The 21,693-nt window shown below is 38.3% G+C and overlaps 1 protein-coding gene across 1 annotated transcript; it reads left to right on the top strand.

Moving 5' to 3' along the window:
* The first annotated feature begins 8,944 nt into the window (after nt 1-8,944).
* LOC119510339 (cytochrome b-c1 complex subunit 2, mitochondrial-like) lies at nt 8,945-10,513 on the top strand. The gene has a single exon (XM_037804620.1). The coding sequence runs from the start codon at nt 8,969-8,971 to the stop codon at nt 10,328-10,330; it is 1,362 nt and encodes a 453-aa protein (XP_037660548.1). The 5' UTR covers nt 8,945-8,968; the 3' UTR covers nt 10,331-10,513.
* Nucleotides 10,514-21,693: the final 11,180 nt, after the last annotated feature.

Genomic DNA, 21,693 nt, shown 5'->3' with positions numbered 1-21,693 from the left:
AGAAAATCCACAGGACTGTACAACACAGTGACCCTTAAGGTGAACCATAGACTGTAGTACAATTATAAAAATGTTGGATCAATTGCAACAAATGTACCATACTAATGCAAGATGTTAGTAATAGAGTGGTATATAGGAACTCGGTATTTTATTCATGATTGTTCTGTAAACCTACAACTTCTCTAACAAAAAAAAAATGCAAAAAAAAATTGTGAAATGCTGTGTAGTGGATCCTTCCCTCAAAGAATGATTTGCTAGCTCTGTAACCTTGGCAAGTTATGCAATCTCTCTGGCCTTGATTCTTCATGTGAAAAAATGAGGATAATAATAGCACCTACCCTATAGAGTCCTTGTGAGTATTAAGTTGATGTATTTGGTAAGTATTGACTATTGTTTTTATGATTATTACATTAGAATTTAAAGGCTGTAAAAAACTCTGCCATAAACAAACATGTTTGGCTCTGTTCAGTCTGCTTTCTTCAAATAATTTGCCACTAGAACAATTTTTTTCACCAATAATCTTGCACTTTGGGAAATGCTATATGGTTCCTTTTATCGAAATGCCAGAATCAAAAAATGTAACCTGTCCAAATGCAATGTCAAGCATTATAAATATCTCTGTCTTCCATGAGGTAGTAGAAGTTAAAAATAAATCCATCTATTTCTGATCTTCCACATTCCTCTTATTATACCAAGAGATAATTTTTCTATGTACATCTTTGAATAACAAATAACCTTTGGTGGAATATTTCAAGGAAAGGAGGTCAGTTCTTCCTCTTGTTATACTCTTCGTGCAAAATCAGATGCAGATATCTATTTTCCAAGAGTACAGTGTGACTTCCCTATATTTAGAATCAAGGGTAGGATTAAATGAAACACTTATTTCCTTGATATTAATAGCTACTTTGTGGTACTTCTTATATAGTATATAAAATTGTCCTCCCCTGTTGCTATTGCTGATATCACTTAACAGTGTTAGTCTAATAAAGAGTAAACGAGGTCTGTCCGTAACAAAAATAAAAGCACCTCACAACCCCCTTGGAAGGAGTAGTAGAGCAGAGTCCTAGTGCTTTCTTATAAAGCTCACCTGAAACTCAAGAGACCTCCCACTGCTCACTGTAATAGAGAGTATTAAATACTTGATGCTTTGGGCAAAACTGTTACCCAGAGGAGATAAATAGAAAAACTGCATTTTGTATTTTATCAGAAAACACGTGAAATACAAATTAATTTAGTAAAGGAATTTAATCTAGCAACACTAGAAAAAAAGGGGTCAAGTGAATTTCTTAATCTGAATTGTTAATGGTAAATGAAGACTCAGTAAGTGATACAAATATTACAACCCATAAAACTCTGCTTAATAGCTCTGAATATCCCTAAGAGGTAAAGATGTCCTGATTATAACATTGATGATTGTCTATTTCAAAAGCATAGATTGTAGTAGTATTAATTTGAAGGCAGACTGTTATCACTTCATGGGGAAAAATGAATTTTACTTTAAAGAGAATATGTACAGCATTGATAGTTAAGAAATCACACTTTCTTCAGTTTTCTAGGATATTGATGGGAAAGGCCAGGTTTTCCATGTAGACCACATGTGCTGCCTTTTCTCCTTCCTTAATGGTGACTCCTTTTCCTCTTCTCCATCCTGACACTACTGCCTGCATTCAGGCATTGCTCAGATCTCACCGACCAAGTGATCTCTGGCTTGTCTGCCATTCCCAACTCCCCATCAGTACCACTTATCCACAACTCCTGAAAGAGCTTTCTAAAATATGGCAGTCTGCTTTAAAACTCCCAATGTTTCCCCATTACTTTCTGGCTAAAATTCCAACTCATTTTTCATACAAGGCCTTTTGTGACCACTTGGACCTTGCCTAACTCCTTAGCCTCATCTCTCAGCACCTTCCTCTAGCATTTTCCGTTCCTTGCCTCTGTGCTTTGCCTGCAATGTTATCTCTCCTACTTCTTCCTGTGGCTAATTCCCCCTTACCTTTAAGGATTCAGCTCATATCCCCTTCTCCAGAAGGACCTCCCTCTCTCTCTCCTCTCTCCCTCCCCTCCCCCCCCCCACACACAGACAACCCAGGTTTGGGTGCCCATACCTTAAGCTCCCATAGGCCTCATACGAATGTGAATCTTGGTAATAATCATTAAGCATTTCAATTACCTGCCACTTCCTACCACCCCTACTAGACAATCAACTTCTGCACATTGGAGACCAAATCATTTGAGCCCACACTTCTGGCAAAGCTTTGGGCAGTAATGGCTTATTTCCTGAATTAATGAGATTTATTCTGAGCACTGGTTTAGTCAACATTTATTTATCCTTTTTATGCCTAATGTGATGTATAGTATATAAACAAATTAATTAAATAACAAATAAGCAAGAAATTAACTAACCTCTAAGTGAATGACCCTTTCTTTCATTTAAACCATTAAGCCAAGTGGTCCTCCAAATCCATGCAATAGGCAAATATATGTACTCAGGGACCAAAATACCATGAACTGTAAACCATGCCTTTCTTCTCTTAGCTATTATACTCTTCTTAATAACTGGGAATAAATCTGGGCTGCATCAGCATTGCGCTACTGGTAGCTATTGTAATTGCATAAAAAGCACAAGTGCTTTTTTCATTTCGTGGTCCTCATGAGTCTTCCAAAGGTTTTTTGAGAAATGAAAGCTTGATAGGCTTTCAGTGTTTCTAATGTTCAATAAGTCACACTGCTGAGAACGCTTTCAGAGATGACCCTCTTGGTGATCCATATGCGCCTGCATTGCACTTCTTATGTCACACAGCAGCTCTGTGACCATTTCTTTTCTCTGTGGCATTGGCCATAATGCTGAAATTTTAGAGGAAGCTCAGGAAGCAATGATGAGAAAAATATCTTCATGGTGATGGTATTCATATCTACCAGGGAAGAGAGATAACATATGACTTCAAATTAAAGAAATCAGCAGTTAATTTATTAAAAGCTGGAAAGATGGATGTAGAAAAAGAAAAGAAATGATAATGTCCACCAGAACGAATACAAGACTCAGAAAAAATAAGATGGGCTACACTCCTCAGCGTTGGTGAAGGAGAGTATTAATTCTTACTAAAAGAGAAGCTCCATGAACATAAGGACCTTGTCCTGTTGACTGTTTTAACCCAAATGCCCAGAAAATATTTGACACATGGTTAACACTCAAAACATACTTGATAAGTAAACCAATGCATGAACAAATGATAGTGTTATTTATTGGACAAATAAAATATGAACTGGATAATAAAAGAGAAACGGAGAGCCCACGTTTTTATAAGAGACATTAAATTTAGCTAAGGTAAAACAATAGGTCTCAGACAGAGCCTGCAGGTTTGCCCCTTTTGTAAAAGAGTCACCTAAGACTACTTGTTATCAAAATTATTTCAGTGTCCTTCATGAACATTTGCATCATGATCTGAATTTCCTCCCTTGCTCTAGAAATGCTTTTAACTTGGAAGTAAAAGGAAGAGGAGAATCTTCAGATGCCTCAACCATATGGTCTCCCAGAGCTGAGCTAAGATCAGGACAGAAGTAATGTGATTCTTTTTTTTTTTTTTTTAGGTTTACAGAACAATCATGCATAAAATACAGTATTCCCATATACCACCCTATCATTAACACCTTGCAATGGTGTGGTACATTTGTTACAATTGATAAAAGCACATTTTTCATAAATATACTAGTAACTATAGTCCATGGTATAATTTAGGGTTCACTGTATAGTGAAGTTGTTTGGATTTTTTTTAATTTGTATTCTATTACCATTTATACGATCTAACATTTTCCTTTTAGCACATTCAGAAATACATTTCAGTGCTGTTAATTACATTCACAATGTTGTGCTACCATCTCCACCGTCCATTACCAAAACATTTCCATAATTCTATAAAGGAACTCTGCATTTTAAGCCTTAACTCCTTATTCCCCATCCCTACTGCATCCCCTGGTAAACTATACTCTAGATTTTGACTCTGTGAGTTTGCTTATTCTAATTATTTCTTATCAGTGAGATCATACAGTCTTTGTCCTTTTGTGTCTGGCTTATTTCACTCAACACAGTGTCCTTAAGGTTCATCCATGTTGTGACATGTGCATCAGTTTAATTCTTAGTACTAATTGCTGACTGGGAGACCCAACAGCTTCTTCCTCAACATCCAACTATGCAGATCAAGCTGAGTTCTGTCTCCTCATGCCCCATAAACTCTCAGATCATTGCACACCCTCCAAATCCCATTTTGGGCATGTGGACAATAGTAGTTTTTAAAGCATAAGCTTTTAGACTTGTATCTGAATATACACCATTGGCTAACTGTGGAGCCTTAAGCAATCTACTTAGAATCTCATGGTCTCAGTAGTTACATATATAAGTGGGGAAGGTTGCTAACACCTGCCTCATATTGGTGTGAGGTTTATATAAATATTTAGTGGGATTTCTTCAGTACAGCATTTCTAGCACAAAGTAAGTGTTCACTAATTAGTAGCTAATATTGTCTTTTAAATTAGCTCAAATTTCTTAAAGAAGGAAGCCAGAAAAGCAAGTGAAAGAAACAGTGAAAACATTCCTATTAGTGTTCTATTGCTGCATAACAGATCACCACAAATGTAATGGCTAGAAACAACACAGAAGTTTATCTCAGAGTTTGCCTGGGTCAGAGGTTGACTGAATTGCTTCCTCATCCAGAATTAAGTCCTTTTCCAAGCTCATTGAGGTTGTTAGCAGAATTCACTTCCTTGTTAGTTGTAGAGCAAGTTCCTTGCTAGCTACTGGCCAGGGGTTGTTCTTAGTCCTAGAGGCTGCCCTCAGCACCTAGTCACTTGGCCCTCTCGCAAGATGTCAGCTTACTTAAAAGCTATCATGGGAAGCTCACTCCAATCTGCTGTAATAGAATCTTATTTATTGTAACATAATCACAGGAATAGCTATCCCCTCATCTTTGCCATATAATGTAACCTAATCAAAGGAAGGATTATCCCATCATTTCCACAGGTCCTGTACACACTGAAGGGATGGGGATTAAAAATGACATGTACTCCAGGGCAGGAATATTGTGGGCCACCTTAGAATTCTGTCTACCACATCATTTTTCCATTGTTGCTAGTGCCAAGTTCATGGTTAAAAGCAAAGTTGTTATCTTGAAGCAGTAGTCACTAGTATTGCCAGAAAATTATCTTTTCTCTACCCTTGAAGAATGGTACAGAAATCTTCAGGGATGAAGGTGACTGGAAGTAAATCTAGTTATTGGCCCTGGTGTACATTCTGTCCACAATGATGTCCTTTCTAGGTTTCAAGCTCAGATTTGCCCACTTGTAAATCTGTAACATATTCCACACTGACAAGGGGGTGGAGAGTAGGAGGGGAACATATCAAGATCCTCTTGCAGCCATGATTTCCAGATTCTGTTTTTGAAACAAGAAAAAAATACCCATTTTTGAATTTGAATTTATTTATACTACCCTAGGAATTCTAATTCTTAGAGGCTGAATTCAACTAAAACACATGTAATTTTTGAAATCTCTACATTCATACATTCAAGAAAAATATATTGTATATTCATAATCAATAATAAAATGTGATCACATGTTATTTATTTAATACCTTACTAGACTGTAAGCTCCACAGACACAGGGATCATATCTTTCTCCTTCACCAGTATCCTAAGTAACAAGCATACTACCTGGTCCATCATAGAGGCCTATAGGTATTGAATGAAATAATGAATCAATAAACTTTTGTAACATTCCTGGAAAAAGTTGTAAATAATTAATAAAAGCATACTACATATGAATTTTCATAGGTCTTTAGATCATTTGATAAACAAAAGAATCCTTAAAGACTTCAATCACTCTCCTATTAGTATGCTTAAAGATAAAAGTGGATAAATTGATTTAGATGGTATTTGTATTATTATTCTATTCATTTCTACTCTGAATCTACTCTGAAGTTATGTCTATTCCACAATACTCTCAAACACACATGGGCCCTATTTAAGCCATCATTTTTGTTTTTTGCTAACTATAAAATTCAGGTTGACTGAATAATGAGCAAATATTTGACTTGCATTGTTAGAGACATAATATCAAAGGTCCAGATTCATTTCCACAAAAATTATGTTAAGATTTCCTTAAACATTTAGTATCAATCATCTAACTTCACATACTGAAAGATAAACATTCTTTTCTCATGTTCATAAAGCATAGAGTCTTGCCAACATTTTAAGAATTATTTCTGAAGTTGATAAAGAGGGGAGCATTCAAACAAAAAACACTTGTGAGAAAATTATTCAGCATTAAAATGCCAATAAATTTTATCCTGAGTTATAAAAATAAATGCTTGTGGCATCAAGAAAGATGAAGATAATCATAATACAAATGGATAGCTCTGCAATGTGTGCCAATTTAAATTCAATAATGTGAAAAAGAAGGGTTGCTTAAAGTGAAATATATTTCCATGCTAGAGTTTGAAAAAACACTTGAGAAAATAAATATTTACATTATGAAAATAAATTTATGAGCAAGTGAAGTGAGGCTGAAAAAATAATAGATACATGATTGGTACACGGGTTGCCTATGGAGTGCATATTTTATTTCTTTGTTATCTGATTACAACTCTTCCTATCAAGCAATAAAAATTTGTATCACTGATTCAGAACTGGTGATAATTCATAAAAGCCTAGCCAATATTTACCTTTGTATTTGTTATGAACAAAAATAAGTAAATTAATATTGCAAGCATGATTAAAAACAGTATTTACAGTTAAAAGAACAAATTATTTCAATAATCTTCAACAAACATTTACTGAGCACTTTCTGAGAGTCAGAGCTGTGCTACAAGCTGGAGATTGGAAAACAGAATAAAATGAAGTCGCCAGCAGTGAAGTCACAGTCCACTGGGAGAAATGAACCTTTAAACAAATAAATAGAATACTGTGTAAATAGGGGTGGTGCTGCACATTATGTAAAACAGAGGGAAGGCTTGGTGAAGAAGAACAAATCCTGAGTCTTGACATGTGCATGAGAAGTGGGTCTGGCAGACAGAAGAGGAAATAGCATATCATGTGCAAGTGGCAACTTCTAAAGTCCAGGGGTAGCCTCCAAGCTCCCAGAGGGCAGGGTTTTATCTTACTCATGGCTGAATTCCCTGCCTCTGCACAGTACTTGGTACACAGCACCTTCCCTCTTCTCTCTCAGGCTGTCAACTACTAAACAGGAAGGAAGGTCCCTGCTCCTGTCAAAGGCCTTTGGATATCCTTGTTCTCTCCATCGTATCCCCTGTAGCCTTCTCAAGGCTTTGTGCCTTCAGTTATCTCCTCTCTCTATTTTGTCATTAATTTCTCTCTCTCTGCTGGATCAATCCCATCAGAATACAGATACGCTCTATTGTCTCCAATGTTTAAAAGCTAAGAAAAACAAAAACTCTCCCTTATACCTCCATCTCCCCCAGCCATCCCATTTTTGCTCTCTACAGAAGAACCTCTAAGAGAGTTGATTACACTTACTGTCTCCACTTCATCAACTCTTATTTGCTATTTTAATTTTCAGTGAATTTCTGAAACATGAAAGTACCAAAAATACTCTAACAACCTCTTATAACTGTACCCAGATGAGTCAAACAATACTTAGCCACATTTGCTTCCATCTCTTTCTGGTATAAATAAAATAATACAAATATTTCATTCATCTTCTCTTCCCAGAGTTAAATGTTTCCCTGATAAGAGTGTGGATCTTCCACATGCAGGCTTTCATGTCTTTATTGCATACTCAGTCATAAAAAGCATATTTTCCTTTTGTTAATGCACATGAATATTATCATGTTGTACCTGCCCTTTTCAACTTGCCTTTTTAATTCACACTGCTTAAAAGATTCCACAATGCCAAAATCCAGATAGGATCATTTTAATTACTATACAGTATTGCACTATATAATTTTATCACAGCTTCTTTACTAATTCCTGTATAAACATTTAAGTTATAACTTGTCCTTCAATAGAATAAAGAATGATATCTTAACCACACTTCATGAACGCCTGTGCGCATGAGCAAAAGTTTCTCTAGGTTAAAATCCAAGATACAGAATTGTGGTAATGTCATAAATATTTTTTTCTTCAACTTAACTAAATAATTCAAAATCATTTTACAAAATGGTTACTATTTTACAAATCCATCGCTAGTGTATAGCAGTTCCCGTTTGCACACTACTTACCAACATATGATATAACCTGATACTTAAATTAAATGTGAAATTTTATCTCATTTTTTTATTCTACATCTCTCTGATTATAAGCAAGATTGAGAAATATTTATCTGCCTCTGGCTTTCTAATTCCCTCTTTTGTGACTTACTTATTCATATCCTTTACCAAATTTTCTAATTTTTTTTTCTTGTTTTTTTGCTTTGCAAGCATTCCTTTTTTTTTTTTTTTCCCCCCTGGGGCAGGCAGCTAATAATTATTTGATGATTATATTCTGTATCATTTATGATACTTTCAATTGCAAATAAATAAAAGCCTATTTTTTAAAAAATATTAAGAAATGTGTCAGCTTCTATAGCTGCAAGTTACAGGTAGGTGGGGTTCCAGGCACAGCACTGACAGGCTCATGGCTCAGTTCTCTTCCATAAGTGACCTTTGTGCTCAGGCTGACTTCCTATATGAACACAAAGACAGCTGAAAGGAGCAACTAGGTTCCTTTTCCCCACCTCTTCCCCACCATGAACTGAAAATTCTTGTCTTCAATGTGATTGGAGCAGGTCCACCCCCCCCATACACATAGAAGCTAAATAATGGGGAGGAGTGGAATAAAAGTAGGGAAATCAACCACAGTCCTACTGCATATCCATTGCAGATATTTTCTTGCATAACTTTTGTTTGTGGTGTTTCTGTCACATATAATTTTTTATTTAAAATTGGGTGAGGAGTAACCGTGGGTCAGAAAAATCTTGAGCCATGAAGCTGCTAACCAGAGCTGGCTCCTTTTTGAGGTTTTATTCCCTCAAAGTTGCTCCCAAAGTTAAAGCCACAGCTGCCCCTCCCAGAGCGCCTCCACATCCTCAGGATCTTGAGTTTACCAGATTACCAAATGGCTTAGTGATTGCGTCTCTGGAAAACTATGCTCCTACATCAAGAATTGGGTTGTTCATTAAAGCAGGCAGTAGATATGAGGACTCCAACAATTTGGGAACGTCTCATTTGCTGCGTCTTTCATCCAGTTTGACTACAAAAGGTGCTTCATCTTTCAAGATAACCCGTGGAATTGAAGCAGTTGGTGGTAAATTAAGTGTGACTGCAACAAGGGAAAACCTGGCTTACACTGTAGAATGCCGGCGGGATGATATTGAGATTCTCATGGAGCTCCTGCTCAATGTCGCCACAGCACCAGAATTTCGTCATTGGGAAGTCTCTGCCCTTCAGCCTCAGCTGAAAATTGACAAAGCTGTGGCTTTTCAGAATCCACAAGCTTGTATCATTGAAAATTTACATGCTGCAGCTTACCAGAATGCCTTGGCTAATTCCTTATATTGTCCTGATTATAGGATTGGAAAAGTGACACCAGAAGAGTTACATTACTATGTTCAGAACTATTTTACAAGTGCAAGAATGGCTTTGATTGGACTTGGTGTGAGTCATCCTGTTCTAAAGCAAGTTGCTGAACAGTTTCTCAACATGAGGGGTGGGCTTGGTTTAGCTGGCGCAAAGGCCAGGTACCGTGGAGGTGATATTCGAGAACAGAATGGAGACAGTCTTGTCCATGCTGCTCTTGTAGCAGAAAGTTCTGCCATAGGAAGTACAGAAGCCAATGCATTTAGTGTTCTCCAGCACGTCCTTGGTGCTGGACCACATGTCAAGAGGGGCAGCAACTCCACCAGCTCTTTATACCAGGCTGTTGCCAAGGGAGTTAACCAGCCATTTGACGTTTCTGCTTTTAATGCCAGTTATTCGGATTCCGGACTGTTTGGGATTTATACTATCTCGCAGGCTGCAGCTGCTGGAGATGTTATCAAGGCCGCCTATAACCAAGTAAAATCAGTTGCGCAGGGAAACCTTTCCAGTACAGATGTCCAGGTTGCCAAGAACAAGCTGAAAGCTGGATATCTAATGTCGGTACAGTCTTCTGAAGGTTTCCTGGATGAAGTCGGGTCCCAGGCTCTAGTTGCTGGTTCATATGTACCACCAACCACAGTCCTTCAGCAGATTGACTCGGTGGCTGCCACTGATATCATAAATGCAGCAAAGAAGTTTGTTTCTGGCAAGAAGTCAATGGCAGCAAGTGGAAATTTGGGGCATACACCTTTTGTTGACGAGTTGTAATACTGAAGTACATATTACAGGAGAAAGCTGAACATTTTCTCAATCCAGAGCAGCAAACACTTGAAAGTTAAAAGTCTCTAATAAAACATTTATCTTTTTTTCTCAATGAGGTGAGCTATCTTAGAATAGAAATGCAGATAATTACTCCCAGCTGACCTAAAGTAAATAAAATATTCTCTTTAAGTGTTAAAAAAAAAAAAAAAAAAAAAAAAAAAATTGGGTGAGTTTTCAGTATTTTCTTAGCTCTGCTTCTTGTGTCTTATTTAAGAAATCTTCCCCTACCCAAAAGTAATAATGATATTCTCCTATATTTTCTTAAAACATTTTAAATTTTATTTTGAAATGTACATATCTGATCCACCAAAAATGTGACTATGTCATTCACTCTGAGGTAGTGATATAATTTACCCTCTCTGGATAATTGTCTTCTAACATCTACTGAGTGATGGGTCCTTTCCCTGCCTTTCCAAACTATGTAAGTCTGTTCTTGTCTCACCAATCTATTCCACCTGTATATTTTTTATCCCTATGCTAATACCATGCTGTTTTAATTATTACAATGGCTGTAGAATTAGTCTTGATATCTCTTAGGGTAAGGTCCCACAATCATTCTTTTTCTCTATACTTGTCTCACCTATTCATGGGTTTCTAACTCCTCCACATTAAGTTTCGCATTCATAATCATGTACCATTTTTAAAAAGTAACAGTCTGCCGCAGACATTTTGCTTGGAATTGAATTCACCAAATGAATTGGAGGATATAACATAGTTATACTGATTCTTCCCATCAATGACCATAGCATATATGACCTTTATTTTTGTCTTCTTTTGTCCTTCCAAAAAGCTTGAGTCTTTTATCTGAAGAATTTGCATATCTCTTTTCAGATGTATTTCTGGATACTATATAAAGCTTTTGCTGCCTTTAAGAATATGAATATTTTTGTATTTTTCTTTCTGTTTGTTACTGAGCTTCAGTAATCTTATTAATTTGGGTATATGGACCTTATATTCAACAAGCTTCATGAACTTTGTGTTTAGATTTAATAGTTTGTAATTTCTCATGAATTTTCTAAGCAGGCAATCTATCTTCTGCAAATAATGAAGTTTTAGTTCTTTCACTCAAACTTTTAAGCTTCTAGTTTTATCTCTTTTTCATTATGCTTATCTTTTTCTCATTCCTCTCTCTCCCTCAATGTTTTCTCACATTTTTACATTTTGTTAGAATTTTTAAATAATTCATTTTTAATTTTGTAGACTTTTGAGTCTTTTTCATATACTTATTAATGTCTGTTCTTATTACAGTTTTTTTTTTTCCTTCAGTTTTCTTGGTGTTCACTCTGTGGCTCATTTTCCAACTTATTAAGTTAGATATTTACCTAACTAATTTCCAGTAATATTTTTTTCTCATGTGTGTTTAGGATCATAAATCATTCTCTGAGTACCATTTCATTTGCACTCCCAAGTTTTGATTAGGAATGTTTTATTATAATTTCTTCATCAATCTGTGATCCATTTCAAAGCATAGTTTTACATTTTCAAATATATGGGGTGGTAATTTGGAACTTTATAGCTATATTTATAGAGGAGATGATCTATATATTCTTTAATATTTGCAGAAAATGGTTTTAACCTCTAGGACATAGCCAATTTTTATGTGTTAATAAATACTTGAAATAAATGTCATATGTACATATATATTTATTAGATCATCCTTATTCCAATCTTTTTAATGTTTCCTACTTTTATGTCTGTTTGACTCATCAGTTTCTGTTAAAATTTCCTCTGAAATTGCATATTTTCCTATTTCTATTTATAGTCCTTTCAATTTCTGTTGTATCTTTTTAAGTCTATGTTGTTAGGTGCATAAAAGCTAATTACTGTAGTATCTTATTAGTGAGGTATTCATTTTTATCATTATTTAATAACTCTTTAGCTTTTAAGTATCTATTCTGATTATTGACATTGTTATAGCAGCTTTCTTTTATTTAGTTTTTGCCTGTTATGTATTTTTCCATCTATATACTTTCATATTTTCTATGTCATTGTATTTTAGGTATGTCTTATATAAATTACCTATAGCTGGATTTTAATCTGATTTTAGAGTCTCTTTTACTGTGCATAAAAATCTGTTATATTTTTATATTCATGAAGCTATGTAGACTTATTTCTACTAAGGTATTTTATATTTTATATTTTCTCTGCCTTCTTAACTTTGTTTCCCTTTATTGTTTTATTTTGGGTTAATCCAAGTTTTCTTGGTTTCCTTTATTTCCTTCTACTGGTTTTGAAAGAAAGCAATATCTTGTTTTCCTTCTATTTTTGCATGTTTATTTGATTTAATAAAAATCTCAAGTTAATGAATGTCTCTACTCACCTTCTAAATATGACCTTAGATCACTTTTATTTGATCACTGACTGCTTTCACATCCCGTGTTATTGTTTCGTATTATAGTTGCAACAGGAGTAAAATAATAATCTGTAACCATTAGTATTATTTGTAGTTAATAACATATTTAGACTTATCTAATACTTAACAATTTCCTTGCTCACCTTTATTTCTCACATTCCATTCCTTCATTCTATGTTCAGTTTCTTTTGTAACAAAATACATTCTTTAGTTGTTTCATTTACAGAAAATGCCTTTATTTCACCTTCACTCTTGAAAGACAGTTACCAGTTATAAAATGATATAAGACAGCACTTATTTTCTTTCAGCACTTTGAGAATCAAAGTGAATTTGAGAAACATTGTGAATTCTGGCCTTTTATTGCTTATGAGAAATCTGCCCTCAGTCTAACTTATTTCTTTGTGAGTAATTTATCTTTTCTCTCTGGTCACTTTTAAATTTCTCTCTTTCTTTGGAATTGTGCAGTGTCTCCATGATGTGCCAAGGTATGGATTTATTTCATGAATCTTTGCACTTAGTATGGCTTTTCAACTTGAGAATTCGTGTCCTTTCATCAGTTCTGGAAAATTCTCAGTTATTCCAAAAAATATTCCTGTCTCTCTTTCTTTTCTCTCCTTCTGGAACTCATTTTAGACAATTTTGCACTTCTTCATTCTGTCACCCATCTCTTCATACCATTTTTACATATTCTCCCTCCTCATCTATGTGTCCTGCATGCTAAGTAATTTCTCTTTATTCTCTCATTTATTCTCTCTTCCTGTGTATACTAAGAAATCTTCCCCTACCCAAAAGTAGTAATGACATTCTCCTATATTTTCTTTAAAATATTTTAAATTTTGATTTTAATATTTATTTATCTAATCTACCAAAAATTTGAGCTATAGCATTGTATTTAACTCTTTTAACCCCTCCGGGACATTGATAACCCCTCCATTGCTACTCACTGTGCCCCCGTCCCTATTGCTCTAAAAAATCCTTCCACGTACCCTGCAATCCCCCAATACCCCATATCTATCACACCTTTGCAGCCTCAAACCAATTATACAAAACCTCTTCACCCGAAACCTCTTAAAATTAACCCTCTCTCCATGTAACACCTTCATTCTACCCGTCCGCAAGCCCAACAGCACCTACCGCCTAGGTCCAAGACCTCAGGGCCATCAACCAAGCTGTAATCCCCATATACCCTATAGTCCCCAATCCATATACCCTCCTATCCCAAATTCTACCCACCACCACACATTTCTCAGTCCTAGACCTTAAAGACGCGTTTTTCACCATACCCCTCCACCCTGACTCCCAACACCTCTTTGCCTTTACCTGGACTGATCCAGACACCAACAAATCAGCCCAACTCACTTGGACAGTTCTTCCCCAGGGATTTCATGGTTCCCCCCACCTTTTCGGACAAGCCCTAGCACATGATCTTGCTATGTTTTCACACCCCTGTCACCATACTCCAATATGTAGATGATCTCCTTATTTGTGCACCTGCCCAGGAAACTTGCACCCAGGCCACTGTTAACCTCCTGAACTTTTTAGCCTCTAGGGGTACTGCGTCTCCCACACCAGAGCCCAGTCAGCCCTACCCCATGTTACATATTTAGGATTAACACTAACTCCCACCTCAAAGGCCATTACCCTTCAGCGAAAAACTCTCATCACCAACCTCCCATCCCCATTCACAAAACAAGAAATCTTATCCTTCTTGGGGCTAGCAGGGTTTTCCCACCTTTGGATTCCCAACTTCGCCCTATAAGCCCACCCACTATACCAAGCTGCAAAAGGAAACCTCCACGAGCCCCTTAATCCATATACCCCAATAACACAGCCCTTCTCCAAGCTAAAACAAGCCCTACTCTCCACTCCCACTCTCACCTTGCCCAACTTCAATCATCCATTCACCCTCTTTGTTAACAAAAACAAAACACCACCCTCGGACTCTTAGCCCGAAACAAAAACTCTTCTCACCAACCCATTGCCTACCTCTCAAAACAGCTCCCCACCACCGCTTGCAGCTGGCCTACCTGTTCAAAAACCCTAGCAGTAGCAGCCCTCCTTACACAAGCTGACAAGCTTTTAATTCGTCACCATTCCCTCACCATACATGCTCTGCATAACCTTAAAAGATCTAACCTCTCCTAGAATCCTAAACCTTCTACCACCTTCCAAAGCTCAAGAATTCCAACTCACAGCAAATTACATGACCAAATACACACCTTAGTAACCCAACCAAGCTCAACCCGGACACCTTCCTTCCCATCAGAAACCAAATAACACACAACTGTGAAGAAATCATCAACCAAACCCAAACTCCTTTCCCCAACATCTCCTCAAAACCCCCTACCCTCCCCTGCCTGAAACTGGTTCACTGACGGCAGTTCCTACATCACACAAGGTCACAGAGTACCGGTTACACCATAGTACAAGCCCTCAACACAATAATCAAGCAAGGGAGTCTCCCCTTAGGGTCATCGTCACAAAAAGCAGAACTAGTCGCTCTCACTCAAGCCCTTAAAGTGGCCAGCAGTCCTCCCACCAATATATATACTTACTCCAAATACGCCTTCCACATCATCCACAACCACGCTGCCATCTGGGTCGAACGCGGACTGCTCAATGCAAACAGAAACCCCTTCAAAAACAGGCCCCACATCCTAAAACTCCCTCAAGTAGCTCAGCTACCTACACAGGTAGCTCTTCTACACTACAAGGCCCACCACTCTCCTCCCCCATCTTGCAAAGAAACAACCTAACAGACAAAGTAGCAAAACAAGCAGCCCAGGCCGCCCTTTCCTCCCCGAGTCCCCCAATCCTTGCTCCTCTTTTTCCTTCCATCGCCACGCCCCCCCCAATACTCCCCCGAGGAAGTTACACAATATACAACACAGCAGCTCCCAAATGCCCAAGGCTTACAATCAGCAATCACCTAATCCTCCCCCATCTCCAAGCAAAGCATATCCTTACCCACCTCCACAATCTCTTTCACGCCAGCCCAAAGCCTCTACCTGCCTTCCTCCGTCCACTTTTACACCATCTACACCTCACCACCCTTCTAAAAAAAGTCTCATCTTCTTGTCCCACCTGCCTCATCACCTCTAACCAGGGAGCACTCACTGCAGCCAGGGGAGCCCTCCATCAAGCACAAGGCCACCTACCAGGAGAAGTCGAGCAGATAAACTACACCCACATGCCTTCCATCAAATGCACAAAATTCCTTCTCACCCTTGTAGACACATTCGCAGGGTAAATAGAAGCCTTCCCCTTATCATCAAAAGAAAGCACAAGATCCTGTATCCACACTTCTAACCAACATTATTCCTCATTTTAGACTCCCCCACTCTCTACAACCAGAAAATGGCCCTGCCTTTATCTCCCAAATAACACAAATAGAGTACACCCACATGCCTCCCATCAAACGCACAAAAATCCTTCTCACCATTGTAAACACATTCTCAGGGTGGATAGAAGCCTTCCCCTTATTTTTTACCTGAGGAGACTGAAGTTTAGAGACAAGAAATAATTTAGATAACATTGAACAGCTGGGAAGTAACCAACAGATTTGCTTCCATGTTAGCAGTGCAGTTCATGTAATTATTCCTAGTCTTGGGATTTCTGCCTACAAACCTAAATTCAACAATTTTTAGGTTTTTGACTTCAATCAGTTTATATTTTTTAAGAATGATCTATGTGAATTGTCAAAGCAGTTAGTACTCGCTCCACATATCCATTTCAGCCGGCAATCAGTTATCCCAGGATCAGTATTTCTTTAAGCACCTAAACGTCCAAGAGCCAACTGGGAAGACAGTGATCTTCTCCCAATACATCTCAATAGCCTTAAGCTGTGCCAGCAGGGCACAAATGTACCCCAGCTGCATTAAATCCAACCCCAGAGGGTTATGGCCGACATGATGCCGAATAACCAGTACGATTGTCTCTTCACAGCACCCCTCTCTCAAAAGGAAGTGTCTCACTCTTGTAACTTCAAATAAATGTAATCCTTATGGGTTTGGAAATTGACCTTATATGCAAAGAGGCTCTGTAAATCATAGAACATGTAGCCAGCCCTCTGTAGAATGAATAGCATGTAAACAAATGCCAAAAAACAAAGTATTCGTATAATTTCAGTAGAAATGATCTGTGGAGGATGAGTAATGGTGGACAATTTAGATGTATGTAAGTGTCTCTTGTGATGGGCTACTCAGTGGAAGAACGGTAGCTCACAACAGTGCTCTAGGAAGTCATTGCCAGTTATCCAAACAAGCATGTGAGATAAAATTTACTTGCTAACCAGGATCCAGACTCTAAATTTATAGAGACAGAGCAAGCATAATTAGCTGCAGATGGTTACCACTAAAAAAATCAAAGAAAAGAAAAGTTAGGGTCATTTGGGAAGGTAGATTTATTAAAGATACCATTATCTCTTATGTGTTTACTATACTTTCATGGCTGCAAAACCATATACCTTACATTTTCTCATTTGATCCTCCCAACTAATTTGAGAGTTAGGTGTAAGAGTTGTTATTATCCCATTCACCCCTATGTAAACTAAAGCTGAGAAAGCTCCAGTGACAGAGTGCATATTGTGTTGGACATAGTAACTGGCTGGGAAGAAAAGGCAACCATCAAGGGTGATAAGGTTTTATATTAAATGTTCCTGACAAGTTTATTAGCAAAGAAAGGAAGAGATTGTAACTAATATTTACTTATTATTCTCCCAGTTTATTAAGGTCTCTGCCCAATTGTTACCTCATTAGAAGCACCCCAGCTGAAATGACACCCAATAACCATCTCCATAGATGTCCTTATTGTGCCATCTTTATCTTCATTGCCCTTAAAACTTTCTGCATGTACTTTTTCTAACTTGCTTAACTTATGTATCCTTCACTAGAAACTAAACTGCATGAAAGCAGTGATATTGTCCATTTTGTTTACTGCAATATCCCCAGTGCCTAGGAGATATAATATGAGAGTAATAGACATTTGTGAATGTATAAAAGAATGATGAATGAATGAATTGGGGGCTCTTGTGTGTTAGACATTTTATAAATCATCTCATTTATAAGAACTAGATCTTTGAAATACCAAAAATGATGCCTCACTTAAGAAGTCATCACTGAATTGCTGAGACAATTCAATTTCTACTTACAGAAAAAGGATTTGTATGTATTTAATTGAGGATGACTGGTGGGGGGGAGGGGGAGTGCAGTGGGTTAATTTTTGATATTTTTCAGGGTAAGGTTCTTCAAGGAAAACTGTTTTGAAAATGAGCCCAAACTACCCCATTTATCCAATAAATGAAAGTAATCAAGAGGGAGGTAATGCTGACTGAATTTTTATTTGAACCTATCATGAGACTATCTTGGCTTCAAAAAGTAGAAGCCCTAATTTATGGGAATTGACAGCTAAATTTTTGTATCTCTATACCAGGAGACTATCCGCTGAAAAGTCACCATGGTATTGTAGAGCATGGATTTGGAAAAAGAGGGACTGTGGGAACCTGAGATTCCAACCTCATGTCCCCCACTTTTTACTGTCCCTGTGACTTTGGGCAACTCACGTCACTGAGCCTCCATTCTTCCTCTGGAAAATAAATGACAATATGAAGACCTACTCACAGAGATGCTATAACTGCTAAATAAAATCTCTTTGTGAAAATCAAGTAATTCCTAAAAATTGATTACACCAGTGAAATTTATGCTTATTCGGTTGTTATCCAAAAACATAAATCAATTTATTTGCTATTATCGAAGAAAGTTAAGTGAATTTCATTCAAAAGGAAGAAGGAAAATAATTTGGAAGACTTTAGACCCCCTCCCCCAAAAAATGTAAATCTAATATTCTTCATTCTTTTCCTTCCATCAAAAAGAGCCAAACACTCATACATTGCCTTCAAACTCAGGATCTCTCTCAGGCAGATTCAGAGCCTCTGTCTTGGCCTGAGTTCAACTGTGGCCTCTCATAGGCCCTTCTGTCTTCCCCTCAGATTCATGTTTCAGTACAACATGGGAAGCTTCTAGTCCTCAGTTTCAGACACACTTGATTCCGAGAAAATTCCTTTGAAAGAAATCAAAGCAGACATTCAATTAACAACGAGAAGCATGGTTAGGAGCATCGTTTCTACAAAGTCAGCAGCTCTTTTCACTCATTGTTTAAGAATAGTTAAGAACAGTCCCTCCCCTTAAGTCCAAGACTGAACAACAGAGACGAGGCTACACCAGGCCCTGACTGGATATGGGAAGATGGGAGCATGTACAAGAGTCAGGCTGGCTTTGGAGAGCAAGCAGAGCAGCCACACCCGCCCAGTGTTCCGCTGTCACAGCCTTGAAATTCTTGATTTTTTAACAAGGGGCCCTATGCTTTCATTTCTCACTGGATCCCTCAAATTAAATAGTTGGCACTGCCGAGAAGAGACGCTCTCTCGGCACGCCGGACTCCAGAAGAAAAACTAGGGACGGTTGTGACTCTTTCTCCACCCCTACTTCTCGGTGCCAACACAACCGACGGGTTTGATGTATCCTAAAAGCGCTCTCGGCTGCACAGTGAGTGCGCGCTCACCCACCCAGCCAGGAAGTCTGTGAGCGTGCGACGCACAGGAGCTGCGGCACCCGGGAGGCCTTCGCGGTTCTCCCTCGCGTCCGCCACGGCGGGGTGGGAGGGGGCGCCGCGTCCCAGGGCGGAGGACCCCGGGTGATGGGCTCCTCCTCTGAGTCCTGCCCTCGGCTCTCCGATCCCTAATCCGCGAGATCGTAAGGATACCCCTCACTAAGTGTACACAACCTCAACCCTCCTTCAGCCGGTTCCCTAAACCAGCTGCGCCATCGCCGCCCGCTCTCCTGGGACCACCCTATGACATCCTTTAAAGTCTGAACTCGCAAAAACTCAGCTTCAGAAGGAAGAGGAGGCATTTGGTAAAAGGTACGACTTTGGATGAAGCTTTCAAGATGTTGGACTCTTCCCAAACACCGAAACTTCAAGACAGACGCTCGCCCCCCGCCCCCAGCCCCCGGCTACGCACACAGACGCCTAAAGGAGTCGAACCCCAGAAATTCCCTTGCTCCTGGCTCCGCCATCTCACCCCTTTCCCCAGCCACATACATGACGTGAATCCCCGGGTGTTCCTACATTCTCAAACAGCAGACATTTCAAACTATTTCTCTGAGAGAATCCAGCTCCTTCAGAAGTTTTCCATTTTGTTTTTTTTAAGCTACAGTTTTGTCCCTTAAAAAAAAAAAAGAATTAGAAAAAAGAAAGAAAAAAGGACAGAAAATTCTGTCGATTTTAGACCACGCTGATGAAGGGTTTAGCTTGAAATAACTGCACTATCTGGGCCCTATAGAAATTACAACCCAGGCAGAAACTTGTAGTGGTTCCACATTGCCATCTAGCGTCTATTAAGTGAAACGACAGCCTCCTGATCACTTTCCTAATGACCTTTGTTATCTGAAAAATACATCGAGTCACAAGACACACTTTTACACTCTTTTCTCAGATCAGATGATCTCAGGATCCACATTCATGGCTAACCTAAAAGGGATGGGAGAGATTTGGAGGTTTCAGATAGAAAAGTGGAATGATTTGGTTAGGCATATATTTTTGTTTTCTAGTTGCTAAAGCAAATACTGTGCAGTGGGTTATGCTAAACAATGGGAATTTATTGAGTCTCAGTTTGAAGCTAGGAGAGGTACAAAATTGAGGCATCAGTAAGACCATGCTTTTTCCCCAAAACACTGGCATTTTGGGGCTGGCTGCCTGCAGTCCTTGATCCTTGGCTTTTCAGTCATACGGCAATGCACATAGGGTGTCTTCTCCTTTCTCTTCCAGGACCCATTGATTTTTCCACTTCTTGCTTCTCCTGGCTTTTTCTCTATCTGTCTGAATTTTATTCTGCTTATAAAGGACTCGAGTAATAGGATTAAGACCCATCCTGATAGAGTTTGGCTACACCTTAACTGAAGTAACCTTATCAATACCCACAGGAATGGATTAGATTTAAGAACATGTTTTTCTAAGGTACAGAGCTTTCAAACCACCACAGAATATTAAAAGGATCCCTCTGTATACTTTCTGGAGAGTAGCTTAGGGTGGAGGGTAGAAGATGCAGGGAGAGCAATTGGGAAACTCCTCCACCCATTCAGGTAGGAGATGATGGTCACTCAGACTAGGGTGCAATTAGTGAGAAATGGATGGATGTGGAACTATTTGGATATAGGGAATGAAAAAAGAATCAAGAATGACTCCAAAGTTTTTTGTCTGAACAACTTAAACAACCAAGTTGTCATTTACTGAGTTAGGCAAGACCAGAGAAAATTCAGTCCAAGGGAATCCCATACCTACATACAATTAAAGTGCCAAGAAAGCATCATATGAGGAAAGAGAAAAGAAGCCAACCACACCCCTTTCTCTGACTGCAGCTATCCCCCTCCTGTCAGGCCTGAGCCCTAGGAGAAGTTGTTTCAACGTTTAAAACAAGTTCAAACTTAATACTGTAATATGTGAATAGAGATGTTCATTATAACTCAGTACATTGTCTTACCAAATTATGGTCAAAAAAAGGACATGGGACAGGTGAAGAAATACACCTACAAATAGGATTTGAAAGGGATGGTGGTAGATGATAAAACTGTTTGATGGCTTCCTCCCATAAGTCAAGTTTATTCAAGGTTAGTTATATACAAATTCAAGTATTCTTAACTATTTTTACTATCTCTACACCTCATTGTGTTTTATATTGACTCATTCATTGGCGGTGTCCTTTTATTCATTTGTTCATTCACGTATTTAATGAGCAACTTCTATGAGCCCATCGATTTGAGAGGAGCTTTGGGGACAGAGATGAACAGAGATGAATATGGGCTGTCTCCTCAAGGACACATAAACCTGATGGATCCTGTAACAGGTAGAAGAACTACAATGTACTATTTGAGTGACACCAAAACTCAGGAAGGATTGACCA

The sequence above is a fragment of the Choloepus didactylus genome, chromosome 15 (genome assembly GCF_015220235.1).
Source record: "Choloepus didactylus isolate mChoDid1 chromosome 15, mChoDid1.pri, whole genome shotgun sequence".
NCBI classification, from domain to species: domain Eukaryota; kingdom Metazoa; phylum Chordata; class Mammalia; order Pilosa; family Megalonychidae; genus Choloepus; species Choloepus didactylus.
Note: the sequence above shows the minus strand (reverse complement) of the source record. Positions and strands in the feature narration are given on the sequence as shown.